This window comes from Fusarium mangiferae (assembly GCF_900044065.1).
Source record: "Fusarium mangiferae strain MRC7560 genome assembly, contig: FMAN_scaffold008, whole genome shotgun sequence".
Taxonomy (NCBI): Eukaryota; Fungi; Ascomycota; class Sordariomycetes; order Hypocreales; family Nectriaceae; genus Fusarium; species Fusarium mangiferae.
The window spans coordinates 800,667-818,896 of NW_024573928.1; the positions used below are offsets into that span (position 1 = coordinate 800,667).

The window sequence follows — 18,230 nt, forward strand, 5'->3', positions numbered from 1 at the left end:
GAAATTAGTCGGCATCTTCGAGGCCATTGTCAGACTCGACTGAGTTGTCTTTGCAACCCTTCGAATGCCGCATATTAATATCAACTAAATCAACCATTCCATCTTCCACAAACCACCCCAATCTGCGCACACCGTCTCGCTCGCCGCTGGCCCAGTTGGGCGGTATAGGTAGTCGGAAACTCAGCGCGCGTCCTCCGCAGAAGACCTCGACGAGCTGACCCCTCAAAAAGAGGAAGACTCCATCGACGAGACTGACGTTATCGTGTCGTACTAACTCGGGACCGTCGACAGGTCGGGGGATGTAAATGCGGTACTGGTCTGCCCAGAAGTCGTCGAGGGGTGGAAAGTCGGTGATGAGGGCGACGGAGAAGAAGCCGTTTCCCTGCGGGTTAAACTGGAGACGGTGGCCTTTACCTGAGCTGTCGGTCTGAAGCATTACGCCAAAAGTATGTGCATCACAAGCTGCGACTTTGAAGTCTACCATGAGATCCTTCTTCCACTCCGCAGAGCCCAGCTCAGGGAAATGAGTCGCTGTTGTGCCGAGGGAGCAGAGATATAAGCTCGGAGCAGCATTGCTCGGCGAGACAGGCTTGGAGCATCGCCATATGTAACTCCTAAACTCTTGAGAGGCATCAATGCGCAGACAGGCGTTTGTGTCTGCCCACATAACTCTAGTGACACCAAGATCACCTCCCCAGAGCCACTTCTTCTCATCGTCGGCGTAGTCTCCAATCCAGCCAAAGCTGATCCTCTTGTCGGGATCTCCCGCTTTAGGGCATGACTTGGCTGCGTACCAACGGCGACCGTCGAGCCGGCCATGAGATCCGTCTCTTGGCACGCGGAATGGCCCGTATGGTGTGTCAGCGATGCGATATACTGTTCCTGCGTTCGGGGCGTGGAAGCGCGAGTACACAAGATACCACTTTCCGTTGGGCAGTGTGAATATCTCTGGACACTCGGGGCAAAAGACGTCGTTGGGGGCGTATAGAGGTTCAGGCGCAACGGTCCAGGCTTCGAGATCCGGGGATGTTAACAATGCGATGCATCCGCGACTCCAATACGGGCCATTGGCTAGTCGGGTAGCTACAAGCATCCAATATCGACCTTCGGAACGGTTATAAAAGACAAAGGGATCTCGAAAGTCAATGTCCTCATACTTATCGAGTCCTTCGGGATGAATTGTGACTGGTGCAGCATCTTTCTCAAACCTCGTACCGTGGAGATCTTTTGCTTTGGCCCGAAGTATCGTCTGTCGACCATTTTGCGACAGGTTATACCCCGTGTAAAAGATGTTCATGTGTTGATCTAGATCAAGCACTGCACATCCCGTCCAAGCACCATCGGCATCTGGATCGGAGCTTGAGTCATCACCAGGCGACAAGACAGGTTCTGGATCACGCTCCCATTCGATAAGATTTGTTGATCGGAGCCGCGACCATGTTGCTCTTAGACGCTCTGGATGGTGCTTTGTGGCTGGCGGGGTGTTGAGGTGGAAGACGTGGTATGTATCGTCAATGAGCAGAGGAATGACATCGGCGGAAGCTTGGTAGTGTGATTCGCGAGAGTAGGGACATGATTCGGGAGGTGGAGTTGGGACAGGGAGTATTGATCGCATAGTCGTGGTGTTGAGAGCGAGTGCTGTACAGGATTTGGTGGTGTTGGTAGTATGATTATCCAGGTTGGAGCTGTCTGTTAGTTGACTGCGAACGAAATAAAGTGAAGCAACGTCTAATTATATCCATTTCGGAGACAACCTTTCTTGGCGTTCTCAATCCAATGGTACCTTGCCTTGCCTTGCCTTGCCTTGCCTTGGGTTAGGGAGTGATAGCTCTACCTACCTACCTACCTACCTACACTACAGCAGCCGAATGGTCGAAGCTTTCACCCTTCAAGACTCCATCGACGGCCCTGATGGTCAAGGCGTCTTCCTCGCAAGGAAAGAGTGGGAAAGTGGGAGGAAAAAGAGTGAATTGGAATGAGCCTCTTGGTTTAAAAAAAGAATGATAATCACAGAATGCAACCGTGCTCCTGTTTTTTTCGCACCCACGTTTCCCGAATGGTCCCTTTTGAGAAAAGCCCCGGCATCAAGATGGCGCGGCGCTTCCTCAACAGGCAAAGCCTCATGACTCGGGTGAAACTTTATTTCGATGATCCTAGCTTTTGACGGGTTAGCTTGGGTTTCTATCTGAGCCCAATCGTCGGAGAGCCTTGGGCCTTGGGGGGAGCTTCTTCTAAGCGAGCTCGGAGCAAGGTTCCAGAAGCAATGGGACTGTTGAGCAGAGAAAAGGGGGCTTGAGAGATGGGAAGTTACTGAGTGATCGAGTGCGTGAGTGAATGAGTGAGCAAGCAACTCGTGATACCATTCCTCACGCTGAGGCTTGGCCCTGTATCCTGAGCCTTGTCACAGCTGTAACGTTAACTTGAACTCCCATCCATCGACTGTTTTAATATCATCGTATCCACTTGCACGGTATCACCGATAACTTCTTCCCCATACCATATCTTATTCCAAAACAGAGCTAGACCCAGAAGCCGTTACCGCTGAAGAGAAACGAAGTGGTCAAACCTCCCTCCCTACCCCCTCCCCTTCAGCCCTGTAAACTCGACTTTAACGCGCGGCCATCCATCCCGCGGAGAAAAAAGAAACATGCCGAAAAGCTTTGTCGTCAAGTATCCCTACGTCTGGCTGTGCTGCGGCTTCGCTGCCCTTGGAGCCTGTCTGTACGGTTACGAGGGCGTATACTTTACCGGAGTTTCGACTCTCGGTATGTCTCTTTCAGTCGTAGAAAGTATTCCTCGTATAGCTGAGCTGACTGTCAAGATGTCTTTGTTCGCGACTTTGGAACGCGGGGTGACGATGGCGAATTCCACATCTCGCCCCAGAACCTAGCTGTCATGACGAGCATGATCAATGTGGGCGAGTTAGTGGGATCGTTGTTAGCAGCGCCGTTGAACGATCTATTCGGCCGAAAGGGCTCGCTCTTCACCGGCTCCGTTGCCGTGGTTGTTGGTGTTGTAATGCAGCTATCGACGACTTCGAGCCGTGCTCTTATCACCGCCGGTAGAGCCGTGTCCGGGTTTGGGGTGGGAACCTTTTCCGTAACTTCGCCTCTGTACATGGGAGTAAGTTTTTAAATTCTCCGATTGATCATGTACGATTGGCCTTAGTTATTGATCGTTTGGCTACTTGTAGGAAATAGCGCCCGAGTCTCTGAGAAGTCCCCTTCTCATGTGCTGGCAGCTCGTTTTGTCTGTCTCACAGATCATTGCTGCTGGTATCAACAGGAGTGTGATCCACAACGACACGAGTTTTGCATACCGATTTCCAATTGGATTTCAACTCATCTTCCCATTGATTCTATTTCTTGGAATTGCATGGCTTCCGGAATCGCCGCGCTGGTTGCTCCGCCGTGGGCATCATGACAAAGCGATGCGATCTCTCCGCTTACTTCACCACGAAGACAAGCACTACGACGCTAAACCCGTGATGCAGAATATCGAAGAAGATCTCGAAAAAGAAAGTTCTAGTGAAGTTGAAAGCGCATGGATTCAACTAATCACAGATCCAATTGAACGTCGCAAAGTGATCTACAGCGCCGGCGCCCTGATCGCCCAGCAGATCAACGGCATCCAATGGTTCTACTACTTTGGCACCATCTTCTCCAAAGCAATTGGACTCAAAGATCCATTTCTTATGACCCTTATCGTGTTCATCATTCAGGTCTTTGTCGTTCTTGCGGCGGTGTTGCTGGCTAACAAGATTCCGCGACGACCTCTCTTGCTCATCACCACTGGGATCATGACTGTGTCTATCTTTGTCGTTGGGTGCTTGGGTATCCCTGGAGGAACTCCGAGCGAAACTGTTGGGAAGGTAATCATCAGTTTTGTGATTATTGAGATTGTAGCATTCAACTTTGCCTGGGGTCCTCTTGGCTGGACTATTGTAAGTGTTTCACCCTGTCACCAGAGCTTCCTTCTAATACATTCTACTTAGGCTTCTGAAATGGCTGTTGGGAGAAACCGAAACAAAATCTACGCCGTCGCAGTCGCTTCTTTCTGGGTCACGGTCTGGGCTACAGTCTTCACCCTACCCTACCTCTACTACTCCGCCAACCTCGGTCCCAAGACAGGCTTCGTGTATACAGGTCTATGCTTCGTCACGTTGTCCTATGTATACTTCTGCGTCGGCGAAGTTACGGGCCGCAGTATGGAGGAGATAAACGGCTTCTTCCGAGACGGTATCCCTGCACGGCATTGGAAGAAGCAACCGTTCGTTGAAGCCCAGAGAGGTCATGAGGTCAACCTCGTTGAGGTACAGGGACACGAAAAGACAGCGAATCGCTGAAATAAAGTATGAATTATGCGTCTATGAGATCTATACCCGCTTTTGTCTATATGCTGGTCATGAATATAACTTCTCGAAACGTTTCTGTGCTGTCTTATGGTCGACTGTGCCAATACCCCCCATAGCTTCGATTGTAATATATCGTTTTCGTGACTACAGTCTCTTTCCCATTGTGAACAACCCTCCTTGGCACTTCAATGTATCCTGAATGAGATTGCTTGCGAGACCATGTCTTATCTCCACGTCTATGTCTTGAGCGTGCTGTAGGTTGCTGAATATCGGGACTTGGTAGTCGCGGCAAAGGCTGCGCCATGCCAAAAAGAGGTTCCAAAGGTTCAGGCTCATAAGCCAAGGTTGTGTCTGGTGTTGCTCGTCCATAACCCATGCTGTCTCTAGTGAAGCGATCCGTGAAGCCCACGCTTCCCATCCATGTTTCTTGTCGCCCCATGGTCGAGTATGGCGATGGTGAATGTGTGTTATTTTGAGTTTGTCTATTATAATTGGATGCTGTTATAGGATTTGAAGGCCTATCAGTGTATGACGGAGTGTAGGACCCTTGTTGAGTTAACGAGGTTGGGGCTACCGTCTGCATTGTTCGCTGAGAGTGCTGATGTTGGTATTGCGGAACTGAGGTATAGTTGTGCGTGACCCGTTCCATATCACGAGACGTTGCGCCTGATAAATAATATTGAGATTGAATTTCAGTATTTCTTTTCGTGCTTGCTTCTTGAACAAGAATGTAGAGGTGATTGTTATACATCTATATATGAGCGATTCTGCTCATATGTTCTGCAATCCTACTACCTTCAACAACGCCACAGTTTCTTTCTTTAGACTGTTCCTGAGACATGAAACAAACACCAAGCTAACAGCTTCAATTGTAAGAGTTCAGATCCCTGTCTCAGCAATGAGCCGCTTCTTTGTTCTTTGTTCTCTTGGCAGGGGTACCAACGGTTTACCGGTGCTGAGGTTGAAGATACCCAAAATAGGTACGGAAACGCCGCCATAACAAAGGAAGGCTTTTTTCGTGCTTTTGACGTTGTGACATATTCATTGTCCATCACTGCTGGCAGTGCTTGAGATGCATCATTCCTCATGGCCACGTAGCTATGGACTATGCACGCTGCTATTTCTCTGCGTTGATAGCCTTTCAGGCCGTGAAGTGTAAATAGTTCAAAAGCAGTTGATAATCCAATGGGAGCACCTTTCGAGGTCTATATGGCTTGTTTGTAGGGTGTGGCGCTCCACATTGCGGCTGCGACTTCAACTGTAAGACGGATGTATTTTCTTTCAATCCGACAACTCTATCACATTCTATGCTTAGCCTTTTTGAAGCCTTATTAAATTTGCCAGGAACTGAGGTTCTAAAAACTAAACAAGCCTGTACCTAAAGTAGGCGCACAAGATTACTTGTACAGCGATTGACCTTATTACCGAAGCCTCATGCTTCATGTTGCAAATTAAGGCGCCATCGTGAACACTCATGCATCATCACTTATCTGTATGACTCGAAGACATGAAATGAATAGCGTGAATTGAGGGGGGGGGGGTCAATGTTGGAGGGACTCTCCTTATAACGTTCTTAGATCGCCCCCTTTCTCCTTGTCTCTTGGGAACCCAAACATGTCAGCCTAAACAGAACAAGATATCACGATGCACCTCTTACTACTAATTTATACCCTGATCGGTGTGGCAATTGCCCAAAATGTATTCACTACAGGAACATGTGTGACTCAGCGAGGATGCGGTCCCTTCCCTACAGCTTCTCCTACACCGCCCACTACGATATCGAACACCATTCAACTAACGCTAAACCGCACCGTAACCATCTGTCCTACAGAGACAGTCTCTGTTTTCGGTACTACCTCAGCCGTATCTGTAACTCGGACTGTCAACTCGACTGTAGTCTCTACTCTGCGTGTCACCGCGACGTCCACTGTCACGATCAATGGTGAGCCAAAAGCCCCCTCAAGAGGACTATGATTCTGACAACGTGTAGCTACCACCACCGACACAGAAGAAGCCACTACTACTGTCACGTCAACAAGCACCATGACATTGACAGCTACCATTCGACGCACCTCAACTATTCCTGCTACATCAGGCTTCGTCCCCATCGCCTCCGAACCAGGCTACGTTCCTCGACGCCGCAACAAACGTGGCGGTGACAAGTTAGTACCGACTGCTAAACCGGACCTGGAAAAGAGATGCTGGCCAGATATCCGAGATGTTGTCTGCAACACTACCATCTTCACGCTGACCACTCAAACCGTTACACCAGCTGGATGTCGTCCGCCGTTCCCTACTATAACTGTGACCCAGAGCGTAAGTGTGTTCACTGTCACTACGACAGTTACTACTACCGTTGCTAGTACGAGGACTGAGCGTACAACTGTGATGGCGACCGTGGAGAATGTCATTACTGCGACGACTACCTCGACTTGGACTTGGACCACGAGGCCTATTGATCGGAATACGACATTCTTTGCGACCACCACTCTAGCTACTGCGACGACATATGCTGCATGTCAAGCGAATAATCTCATCAATTCAGCCAACGAAGGACATTTCATCTGGAACATCAACTACGGCGGTTCACAGAACCAGATCCAAGTGGGAATTCCAGCACGGAATGCTTATGAATGCTGTGTAGCATGCCATCAAACCCGAAACTGCATCTGGTCCAACTTCCCCGGCGGCTGCGAATTGGTAATTGCAAACTCCTGCAATCCCAACAGCAACTTCAATTCATCATTCATCACTTCACCGGATGTCAGGAGGGGAACGACGATTAGTAACGGTCCTTGTGGATTTATTGCCAATGGGGGAGATGTCCCCCTGGTTTAGATTTCGAGTAGAGTATATATACTTGGGTCACCCCCATTTAAACATTTTCCTCCTTGTGCTCAGTCACAGAGGATCTGGCACCAGTCTTGACCATATCGTCCTGCTCGCTTGGAGCGCGATCGTGAACGTAGCCAAACATAACATCCATCTCTTCGAGGGTCTTACCCTTTGTCTCGGGGAGAAAGAAGAAGGCCCAGACGGTGGCTGTGATCATCCAGCATGCGAAGAAGAACCATGTTCCGTAGCCGAAGGACTTGAAGATGTAGGGGAGAGCCTTGGTGATGGCGAATTGGGTGAGCCTGTAGCTGTTAGTTATCGATCTTTAGGAGGAGTGTATAGACGACTTACCATTGAACACAGGCTGCATATGTACCTGTCAAGGTTCGGAGAGCACCAGGGAAGATCTCAGCTGAGACGATCCAGGGGATACCGTTGAGACCAAAGGACCAGCTATAAGAGTCAGCATATTGCATCGATCATACCGAAGAGGAGGACTTACAAGACAGAGTAGATCATGATCATAGCGGTAGCAGCCTTACCACCAGCGGCAGTCGAAGGAGAAAGCTCCTTGCCCTCAGCAATGATAGTAGCGGGATGTCCAATCTTGACATAAGCTCCGACGATCCAGAGACAGACAGAGCACATGGCAGATGAGATGATGGTAGGGTTACGTCGTCCCCACATGTCAATGAGAGCACCATAGAAGATGATAGATGCGACGGCTGCAAAGAGTCAGCAAGGGCTTAGTACCGGATGAAGTTGAACATACCCTTGACAAGACCATAGATACCAGTGTAGAGGGCAACATCGCTAATACCGAGAGAACCGAAAAGAGTGGGTGAGTAATAGTTGATAGCTATTAATAGTTAGCAGTGTTGTGTAGAATGTGGTGGTCATCTTACCAGCAGCACCAGACATGTTCTGCAGAGCAAAAGAGCAGAAAACAAGCAGAACACGGTTTCGCATTCCCTTGCGGGTAAGTTCAGATACAGCACCTCGGAAAAGAGCCCAGGGTCCGGTACCGAACCTGCTAGCAACGAAGGCTTCATCCGCAAGACGCTTTCGGATCATATCAAGATCCTCCTGAAGATCTATCTCAACATTAGCACCAAGGTCTTCCCCAAGGCGAATAAAACTTACACTTGTGATCACGAGGAATCTGTCGCAGACTCTCAAGCGCCTTGGTAGCATCCTCCTCACGATTCTTGCGCATCAACCACAACGGACTCTCATGAAGGAAGAAGCCACCAATGAAGAGGATAGCAGCAGGGGCGATCTGAACAGCCATGGGGACTCGCCATGCTGCAGCGGAGGAAGGGTTCATGTTCTGGTTGATGCCATAGTTGATCCAGAAGCCGATCAGAGAACCGGTTTGGTATGTGACTTCGAAGAGACCGGTAAGAATACCGCGGATGGAGACGATGGAGAGCTCAGCGATGTAGCTGGGGACTGTGGCGGTGATGGCACCGCATGCGATACCGGTGAGAGCGCGGCCGGCGTCTGAAGATGTTAGAAAGAGACTGAGATGGGTTGAAGAGTGACTTACAGATATAAGACAATTGATGAGTGGCAGCAGTCATGAGAATAGCACCGATGAGGAACACAACAACGTTGGCCTGGAGAGCCCACTTGCGACCAATCTTCTCAGTAACTTCAAATGTGTCAGCAATTGCCCGTAGTCCAGGAGATGGAAAACATACTCAAAAAGCAAATGATTGCACCGAAGAAAGCTCCAGCTTGGAAGGTAGCAGTGATGTTACTCGAGATATCAGCCGAGTCCTCGGGCTTGATGTTGAAGTCACGCTTGAAGCTATCGCGAGCAATGGTGGTGCCGATAAAAGCAGAGTCATAACCGAACCTATAATTGTCAATACTCAGTCAGACTTCTCGTTTCAGTGAGTAAACTTACAGCAGTGATCCCGTAGCAATAACGGCAGCCTCAGTGTACAATCGCCAATTGTACACCTCCTTTGGCGTAGGCCTATCTTCCACAGCGCGAAAGCCACCCATGTTGTCTAATCTTGATCTTCTTAAGTTTACTTGGGTTGTAAAGTCAAGTCGCAATGAAAGGTAATGTGCATGTAAATCCTTCATCCCCCACAGGAAGGCCCCCTCGGATATATAGCTTATCCCATCGTCAATCCGGGGGGCGTGGGGAAAGCAGAATAATAATCCGGGGATGGGTGTGGAGAAGACGAGGGTGAGGTCATTCCAACTCGTTTCGCATGAGGAATAAAGAAGTGACAGGGGTTGTAGTAGTTCATCATGAGTCAGTTGAGATTTTGTTTGGAGAAGCATCCGACACGCGAGCCGATGCGACGGCGAGAGGCGATTGGTCCCTTGGTCATGCGGGGATGCTTGGCTAACAAGATTGGTAATTTAGGCGAAGGATGTACCGAATTTTCCAAGGCATCATATGACCTTGTTCCATGTTTGAGCGAAAACTAATGCCGGAATAGATTCATTATCAGTCAGAGAATGGTTCTTAGCTGAATTGACCATGGCCTGATGGTTGACAACCGGCTCACAGCTCGGTTCATAGCGGAATGTTCATGATGAACACTAGACTAACATTCCGACCCTTTGATCCGGAACAGGATCCGGTAGTGAGAATAGGCAGAAGAAAATAAGAGCCGAAGAGCATCATGTGTGTATGAGATAGTTGAATTCGCGAAATATCAAGTCTCAATGACACCAAGACTCGCAATTGCCATGGCAATGTTCTGTTTGTATACCGTGCCTATTGTTGTGGGGTCCAGAAGGCTACTAGATGTAGTAGAGTATGAGATCTGATGGTATACTATTGAAACTTCATATGAAAATGTACTTGAATATTCTTGAATTCTTGCTTTTATATGTCCTTTACGTATATCGCATTACATCATTTCTAAAGCATTCTCTAGATATTCTCTGCCCTCTTGCCAAGAACCTTCTCAACAGCTGACAGAGGCTCAACAACCTTGTAAATCCACTCCTGCTTACTCTCATCGCTATACTTGGGATAAGGCCGTCTGCAATGGCAGCTCTCGAGAGGATATCCTCGGAGCTTAGCGACAACCCACTTGGTACCGTTGATACCGCCCTTGGCAAATCCCCATTCCATCTTTGCCAACTCAAGCTGTGCAGCCTCAGCCTCCTTTGTCTTACCAGCCTTGTACAGATCGTAGATCTGCAGACAGGCCTTGGGATACAAGTTCGCCACACCGGTGATGGTGCCTGTGCCTCCGACAGAGAGAGCGGGAACGAGCCAGTCGCTCTGTCCAGCAAGAGCAAAGAACTCCTCGGGCTTAAACTGAGCTGCTATGCGAGCAACCTTTGCGATGCCACCACATGTCAACTTCACGCCGACAATGTTGGGGTGCTGACCCAGGCGCTCGAGCATCTCTGAGTTGACGTCAAGGCCAGCGACAACACCAGGGAAGTTGTAGATGACGACGGGAACAGGGCTCGCCTCGGCTAGCTCTTCGAAGAAAGCCACGATGGCATCTTGTGTCATGGCAAAGTGGAAGTAGCTGGGAGTGAGAACGAGGACAAAGTCGGCGCCAGCTTCCTTGGCGAGCTTTGTCTCATTGATGGCATCTCGTGTAGTTTGTGATGAAGTGCCCAATGTGATTGTGATATCGGGACGGCCAAGGGAGACTGCGATCTCTCGAGTGGTTCGGACGAGCTGTGACTTTTCGGCGGCTGAGAGTGTGACGGCCTCTCCGTTTGTTCCAGCAATAACGACTGCAGTTTGTTAATTTGGTTCATGTGATTCATTCGTCTGAACATACTTCCGTCAAGGCCAGAGCTTATCAAGAACTCGATGTGCTTCTTCTGAACATCCCAGTCGATCTCTTGGTTGGCATCATTGGCAAACCAAGTCAGAGAGGGAACGTGAATTCCGCCAGGGAATGACTTGCTCGTTGTCGCGATTGAGCCCATTGTGAATAATTGAGATTAGATGTTGGGATACTGCTGGTTCAGGTCACAAGATGTTGGAATGAAGAATGAAGAACAAGATCAGAGCAAAGATGATCAATCGTCTCAAGAACAATGGAGAGGGTTTTGTTCCACACTCCGGTATTGTGGGGATATTCGTTCTGTCCCCATCGGATCCATGGGTATCATGCCACGTCCCATGCGGGGATCGATGCAGTTCATGACCATGATGGTTTGTCGGTTCGTCCAAGTGCTAAGACCCATCCCCAGCCTCATCCACTTTAGCATCATGCGGGGAAGTTGGAGACAGCCACATCCGATCGGCTCGACGAGTGTGGGTGGGGCATCGAGCCGAGCGTCAACTCGAACTGTTGAAGAACAAGAGAAGAGAAGCTCTCCATGCCAAGTCGCATGATATTAGTGGCATGAGCCATGGAAACTAGTTTGTCCCGATCTGTCGGATGCATATGCGAAGCTAACTAAATGATAGGGAGTTGCAGAACGGTTGGTGAGCAACCATTGGTGGTAATTCATTGGCGATGTTCCGTCCTCGTCCAAAAAGCAAGCCGTTAGAAGCCGACCATGTCTCAAATAACTCAGACAATGGCAAAGCATGAGTTGAAAACGGCATGCATCACGGCCCGGATATCCATTCGTGTCTTGGCAGCATCTTGTCGAGCTTGAACCTCTTCCAATACTTGCGCCGTGATGCGCGCGTTGCCAGCAACCTTTTCCATTCTGAGAATTTGAGTCTTTATCCACGCCTTCTCGTTGGCGTCTTGCTCTTCAACCCCTAACATCAGCAGCGGCCATAGCATATTGACGGGAAGAGTATCCTCAGGGTCTAAGTCCGCCACAATTTGTCTAGCGAGATTTCGAATCTGGTCTAATGCCTCAGACGCCTCCTTCGTCAGGGGAAGATTCTTGTAGGCAACGCGGTGAAGGTGGACTTTGCTAGCGTAATAGTTCGAGAGGTACGTTCGAAATGCTCGCGTGATAACAAAAGCTAGATGCTTCGAGACATGAGGCTCCTTGAGCTTGCCTGCCACAGCAAAGTCCATCAACGGTGGACGGTGTTCGTATAGAGTTCGCAAATCCGCCGCTATGACTGTACCGATGTTCATGACTTCGATTTCGTCTTCGACCGTCCCTCGAGAACGATGCCAGGGGTCTATCTTTGATATCCTCCCCATGAAGCTTTGGACTTTTTGGTAGAACACAACGCCAGGCTGATACAGCACTTGAAACAATACGTCCTCTATGTCATCAGTGGGATCTTTGGGAACTTCTTCAAGCTCACCATCGAAACTCGCGGGCGATGCTTCTACCAAAAGAACTTCGTCGTCTTTGGTGAGGAAAAGACCAGAGCCACCAGCCGTTACCGCCCGACCATCGAGAAGTCGAATCCAAAGAAGCAGCTGCTTTTCTACTGCTGTCAGGCCGTGCTTATTACTACTTTGGAAGAGCATATATGCACGCTTGAGATTTGAGTGCGCAGCATCGAGACGACTCTCCAAGATATCGATATAGCTGAGAAAGAATAATGCTGCGAGAAGGTATTCGCGTGCAGGGCTGTGTTCCGACATTGGAGTGCCATCATGACTCGCGACCTCAGTAACGCCTCGCTGATAGTGATCCTCGTCGCTCATAGTCCAATTTCCATCGCGTCGAGAAAGAAGTAAATTCGAGAAGGCCATGATCGCGTGTCGTACCATGGGAGAAATGCTTGCCATTTCGACTACAGCTTGTCGCATGGACACCCACTTCTTCTGAGTCTCGACTTCAGCGATAATAGGGGGGTTGACGGAGCTTGCGAAGAATTCCATCAACTTAGTACTCCCATCCGTAGTTTCTTGGTCCCGACTACCATTGCTCTGTGTCAGTGAGGGCGCTGAAAGTGGTGTCGTAAATGCTGTCCTGTCTGGGAATGTGATCTGCGATTGAGCCGCCTTTTCGTGTCAGTACCGCCCGCATGAATGTAGTCAATAGTTCCATCTTACCAACATATTTGTTTCCAGCCCCTGGTTCTGATGTGTCTCTGGCGAAGCGTTTTGCCAAAAATCACCGTAGTCCCACATGAAACTTGCGTAGTCGAAAACTTCATCAACTGCGTTTCCTGGTTGGAATACTGAGCTCCCCGGTGATGTGTCGAAATTTGGTGATAAGTGCTGCTCGATAGATTGATCAGGTATTTCTGTGGAAGGCGCTTGTCTCCTTTGAACTCCCGATCGTTGCTGGGGTCGCCATTTGCACTCCATATTCAGTCTCTCGCAATGAGAGCATCGTGGTCTTTGCTCATCACATTTGACTTTTCTCCTCCTTCGAGTTGATTAGATGCCGCGTCTGTTGACGTTTGGTTTATACATACTTGCATGTTAAACAACCCTCGCGTGAGCGGATCTGTCGTCGCGCCGAGGTCGCAGGTCTTGTATTTGATGGGCTGTGGTTTTGAGGAGATACACCGCTTGGAAGGCGAGGAATGAGAGGCCGTCCACTGTTCATGTCCATTATAACGTCTCGCTGCTGAAGTTATAAACGGTCGGTGTTGCTATAATGGCTGATCAGGTCAATTAAAGTTGATGTATAATGCAAGATGAGGAACCTAAATCCGTCACCTGACGCGGAAGAGCTCCGTTTGCGTTTACATTTGCATTTGCGGGGCGCCTTCCAGAAGATCAGGAACCCGCGTCTACATCTGGGGTAATAAAAAGAAGGTGCTCTTCAAGTACGTCTTCTCCAAGAATAAAAGGCTAATAGTTAAGCTGATATCAAAATGACGAGATGGAGTTATTACATCAATAAATTACAACTTATGAATGATCTCTCCGCATATTTTGAACCAATTCCCCCCTCTTTCACATCAAGTGACAAGTTTGATGACAGTGGGTGGATCGGCTAAGTCAATTCTGACACCCTTGGCGGGTGAGGCCCGAACTGTCGGGACAGACCAACGGTAGACTTGATATCTCTGGGCTCAGAAACGGATTGATTATAGAAAAGGATTCTGGTAATATTAACAATCACTAGTGGAATATTCAATTTTACTGACAGTTCTATCAAATCACACAGAATGATAACACCAACTAAGTATTAGTTTTTGACCACTACTGAATGACATGTCTACATGGAGCAGCTTGACTTACACCGAGCTCAACGAAACCCAATAACAACCTTTGCGAGTCGTTCTTTCTGTTGCACAAACACAACAGCGATGGATTCAAAATCTCACACATGATTCTATAACTCAATGTGCATCCATATGACGTCAGGCTTCATGTGGACGGTTAAAATCACTTGACCTTTTCGTTTCGCTGTAACTTCATCTTCTTAACTCCAACACCTATTTATCCTCATATATCAAGACAACCCTCTATTTCTAACAACCTACTCTAACAAAGATCGAAACACCTCAAGTCGTTCGTCATGCCTACTCAAGAAGTGCTTAACCAGTGGGAAGCTTCTTCCCCAACTACCAGAAGCGAAGGCCCCCTTCAAGGCACATCAAACCGTTCGTCTCCTTCAACGTCACCTTGAGTCATTCAACTAACATCATACTTCTCAAGCTCCTCAGTCCCTGGTTTCTAAACACGAGTGCTTTGCCGCGCGACCCAACGCAGAAGTATGCCCGACTTGTAACGATGGACGTCTTGCGCTCGATCAGGTATTGCATCCCAAAAGCTTCCAGACGAAAGACTAAAGGGCTTCAACAGGATCGCGTTCGCAATAGTGGTGCTCGTACGCCCGGCTCTATCCACGCCGACATCGTCGCACAGATAGAAGCGAAGCGAGAGCGAAAGGCCTCGGAAGAAGCAGAGAAGGACAAGAAGAAAGCCGAGGTTGAGGAGAAGTCAGCATAGAAATACTTTTGCGTTGCATATTTCTCGGCGCCATGTTTGCTATCGAAAAAGGACTTGGTAGCGCGGGTCTATGATCCTCTTGGTGGTTGATCATGGGTAAGAAACGGAGTCCTGTCTCGTTCGTAAAACGTTGCTCGGAATAGGCTTCTTTCGTCATTTTCAATTTGATCTCTATCTCTGGTGTCATCTGATCACAAACAGCCCTTAAACATGTTCGTGTTGACTAAAAATAAGGGAAACTCAGAGAAGGACAGAAACAGAAGCTTGGGAGTTTGCCAGTACCCCAACTTGAAAGCAGCAATCGGATATCATCTTAGAAAATTGGTATATGTTTTCTATTATATCTTTTGTACGTCTAAACATCTATCATCATATCAACAAAATGCGTCCCTGCTTGCCCCCTCTAATGACCCTGAGACAGGTTCACAACAGCCCATTTTCCGTTCCACGCCCACTTTCGAGCACCAGAATCACCACCGCCACCCTCAAGTTGCTTCAACTCCTCATCCTTGCCCTCCGGAAGACCAACGACAACATCGGCCTTGCATGTCCGCAAGGATAAGACGTTGACGCCTGACGAGGGACCCATGGGGCCGAGGGCCTCGATAAAAGGTGTGGTGGCGGGCCAAGCAGCCTGTCACAAGTCAGCGTTGGTTTCAAACAAGATGGAGGTTACTTACATCAGCGACGAGCTTGCGGTAGTTCAGGTCGCCCTTGAAGATGACAAGCTCGGCTTCCTTGAGCTCCTCGTGCAACTCAGGGTTCTCAGCGGGTAATCGCCAGAAGCTACCGCCATAAGTCCAGTATCGGTTAGGGCGGAGCATAAGCTGTCCCTCAGCATGGAACGTAGCCCACTCCTGGAATAGGAACTTAAGGTCCTTCTCGCCCTCCTCAGATAGGGGCTCAGGCTTCTTGCCCTGAAGTTCCTCATCCTCTGATGGCGTATCATAGAGAGCGCGGGGGTTGGCAACAGCGTTCAATAAGCCGCTAAAGTCGCTAGGGACAACGTCGGAGACGAACCAGGGGATGGACTTGGGTCGTAGGACGACTTGTGTGGCGAGGCCAGCTGAGAGAAGGTAACCGGCCAGAATCATATCGACATACAACTCAAAGCCAGCATTATCGAGGACGATATCAACGCGGCGCTCCTTCTTGCCCTCAGCCTGCGCTTTCTTGAGGATATCAAACGCCTTAGGGAGGTCGTTGACGAGGATGTTCTTCTCGGCCGCCTTACGAGCCTCAGAACCCTGGAGTTTCTGGATATCCTCATAGGTCAAGTTTGTGAGTAGTGACAAGTCTGTAGCGTTTCCCCACAGGCAAATCTCGAACATCTCCTGGAACAGAGTCTTCTCAGCCTTAGGATCATGCGTTGAGTCCTTATCAGCGCGAAGCTGCTCGACTAATTGTCTATAGTTGCTAGCGAGCTCGAGAACGGCGGGTCTTGATGATCGGAAGGTGTCCATCTTCTGTCGGGCGAAAAGATCGTAGGATCTCCAGTGTTCGGTCATGCGGAATATGGCCGCGATGCGTCTGAATTTTGTGAGCGGCGCACGCAGATAGCCATTGTCGCATGGACTTACCTGTACAGGTAGCATTCGGAGAACAACCATGGCACATCGTACCAGTGAGCATCGGGGCCAAGAGCCTCGAGCTCCTTGTTATATGTCTCGATCTCTTCCGTGAATCCATCGTCGGGGAGGGGACTACACAGTCAGCCGTGGTGTTCTTCTGTGCGCGATATAAGAATATCGTACCTGAGCTTTCGGTCATGCTCGACCTCGTACTTGAGATTGGCGAGTTGCTCGATAATCTTCTTGCCCTCCGCTAGTTTCTCGGGGTCGCTGGTCTTGGTAACGGCGCGGTAGACATCGTCAATTCCCTGGGTCTGATTCACAGTTATAGAGTGCCTCGTGAGCGACACATCCAGACGTCTTACCAGAATGACAGGCCATCGCCTCTTGACGGATTCACTCGCGAACGAGGTAGGATCGCTCGTTTTGTATTGGGCTGCCGGCGGAGTCAGTCGTGTTCGAAGGGAGAGTCGAGAAGCACATACGGGTCTTGGTATCGTGCTCCATTCTGCTATCTTTCTCGCCACCGAGATATGAAGAGAACAGAGAATAGTTTTTCTGCTGATCGATCCCGGAGATCTTCAGAGAGCAATTATTTAAAGGTCTAGTCCGCCATCATGGAAGCGGAGGGGTACGCGGGGCACTTTTTTTGGTGGGGTTCAACAGGAACAGTCTCGAATCTGACGTCAGGAACAATTTTGAATGCCGAGCTGGTCGGAAAACACCATGAGAGGCTAGACCTGACTACTGAGGCTTGGAGGAGCTGTCTAATTGCCTGATTAGGAAATAAAACCATGAATAATTAGCTGAAGAAATTGTGAGATGACTGATTGTTATCACTGTCCAAGTCAGTCACAAATGATAATCCATTCTGTCATGATAAGAACGATTGCCGACTTAGCCAGTTCGTCTATCTCTCCACAGGTCCTTCGGTTCGTTATGAGTAACATGAGACTCGACATACCTAGTATACTTTAGACTATCCATGAGTATGTTTCGAACCCGCATGCCTCCCTTTCCTGTAATTTGCCTCTCTGACTCGCTCCAAGCTAGCCTGAGCAACGATTGAAACATTCGATTATTTGATCGGCTGATACTCTTAGTAAAGTGTCTCGAGCCCGAGATCTCTCTTTCTCACCTGGTAGCTTCGTCTTCACCTCTTCTCTAGCCTATGCCTCTGTTGATCATAACGATCGCCACCAGGGTCCCAAGAATGTAATCTTTCGGTATATGTTCCGCACTTCAGCTTTAATGTCGGCCCGAATATCATCAGCTGCATGTTTCTGTTTACCCAAGATCCGCACCACTCAACCAGCACGTTCATCCCGACTGCCCTGCCCACATCTCAATTAAGAAGAAACATACCAGGTAGTGGCAGTTCATCCGACCTGAGAGAAGAACGCATTGAATCGTCTGTTTCAACAAGGTTGTTTGAGTTTACATCATGTTTGGTCCGCTTATGAAAGGGTCACCAACCCGTTTCGCCAATCCTCAACCCAGTCTGGAAATGACAGCTACACCTCCGATTGGCCCGCAAGTTCAATCATCAACCTCACTTTGGTCAATTCATCGAACGACTCCAAATACGCGACGCAGAGGAAGGTAGTACTCGGCTTGATCCTCGGTGGATCACCAGCGCTGAAGCGGTAAAAAGAAGTGCATTTTTCCATCTGGGGAAAACGGGAGCTG

The 18,230-nt window shown here is 49.0% G+C and overlaps 8 protein-coding genes across 8 annotated transcripts; 3 read left to right on the forward strand and 5 right to left on the reverse strand.

The window, feature by feature from the left end:
* Window positions 1–4: 4 nt before the first annotated feature.
* Window positions 5–1,615, reverse strand: FMAN_11222 (uncharacterized protein; the record flags this gene model as incomplete). The annotated part of the gene is made up of 1 exon (XM_041834009.1): window positions 5–1,615. One exon carries the CDS (start codon window positions 1,613–1,615, stop codon window positions 5–7), a length of 1,611 nt encoding a protein of 536 aa, XP_041684315.1.
* A 1,032-nt stretch (window positions 1,616–2,647) lies between these two features.
* FMAN_11223 (uncharacterized protein) lies at window positions 2,648–4,345 on the forward strand (the record flags this gene model as incomplete). The annotated part of the gene is made up of 4 exons (XM_041834010.1): window positions 2,648–2,765; window positions 2,822–3,123; window positions 3,194–3,943; window positions 3,995–4,345. The coding sequence occupies 4 exons, from the start codon at window positions 2,648–2,650 to the stop codon at window positions 4,343–4,345; spliced, it is 1,521 nt and encodes a 506-aa protein (XP_041684316.1).
* A 1,653-nt stretch (window positions 4,346–5,998) lies between these two features.
* FMAN_11224 (uncharacterized protein) lies at window positions 5,999–7,192 on the forward strand (the record flags this gene model as incomplete). The annotated part of the gene is made up of 2 exons (XM_041834011.1): window positions 5,999–6,296; window positions 6,345–7,192. The coding sequence occupies 2 exons, from the start codon at window positions 5,999–6,001 to the stop codon at window positions 7,190–7,192; spliced, it is 1,146 nt and encodes a 381-aa protein (XP_041684317.1).
* Window positions 7,193–7,229: 37 nt separating this feature from the next.
* FMAN_11225 (uncharacterized protein) lies at window positions 7,230–9,202 on the reverse strand (the record flags this gene model as incomplete). Its single annotated transcript, XM_041834012.1, has 9 exons — window positions 7,230–7,491; window positions 7,541–7,642; window positions 7,692–7,914; window positions 7,962–8,048; window positions 8,095–8,283; window positions 8,333–8,692; window positions 8,739–8,843; window positions 8,893–9,050; window positions 9,102–9,202. 9 exons carry the CDS (start codon window positions 9,200–9,202, stop codon window positions 7,230–7,232), a joined length of 1,587 nt encoding a protein of 528 aa, XP_041684318.1.
* Window positions 9,203–10,091: 889 nt separating this feature from the next.
* On the reverse strand, window positions 10,092–11,116 carry FMAN_11226 (uncharacterized protein; the record flags this gene model as incomplete). The annotated part of the gene is made up of 2 exons (XM_041834013.1): window positions 10,092–10,918; window positions 10,966–11,116. The coding sequence occupies 2 exons, from the start codon at window positions 11,114–11,116 to the stop codon at window positions 10,092–10,094; spliced, it is 978 nt and encodes a 325-aa protein (XP_041684319.1).
* A 593-nt stretch (window positions 11,117–11,709) lies between these two features.
* Window positions 11,710–13,621, reverse strand: FMAN_11227 (uncharacterized protein; the record flags this gene model as incomplete). The annotated part of the gene is made up of 3 exons (XM_041834014.1): window positions 11,710–13,062; window positions 13,114–13,432; window positions 13,482–13,621. The coding sequence occupies 3 exons, from the start codon at window positions 13,619–13,621 to the stop codon at window positions 11,710–11,712; spliced, it is 1,812 nt and encodes a 603-aa protein (XP_041684320.1).
* A 915-nt stretch (window positions 13,622–14,536) lies between these two features.
* FMAN_11228 (uncharacterized protein) lies at window positions 14,537–14,970 on the forward strand (the record flags this gene model as incomplete). Its single annotated transcript, XM_041834015.1, has 3 exons — window positions 14,537–14,621; window positions 14,677–14,774; window positions 14,824–14,970. The coding sequence occupies 3 exons, from the start codon at window positions 14,537–14,539 to the stop codon at window positions 14,968–14,970; spliced, it is 330 nt and encodes a 109-aa protein (XP_041684321.1).
* Window positions 14,971–15,373: 403 nt separating this feature from the next.
* Window positions 15,374–17,048, reverse strand: FMAN_11229 (uncharacterized protein; the record flags this gene model as incomplete). The annotated part of the gene is made up of 6 exons (XM_041834016.1): window positions 15,374–15,604; window positions 15,651–16,500; window positions 16,551–16,673; window positions 16,725–16,855; window positions 16,907–16,977; window positions 17,027–17,048. 6 exons carry the CDS (start codon window positions 17,046–17,048, stop codon window positions 15,374–15,376), a joined length of 1,428 nt encoding a protein of 475 aa, XP_041684322.1.
* Between the last annotated feature and the right edge of the window lie 1,182 nt (window positions 17,049–18,230).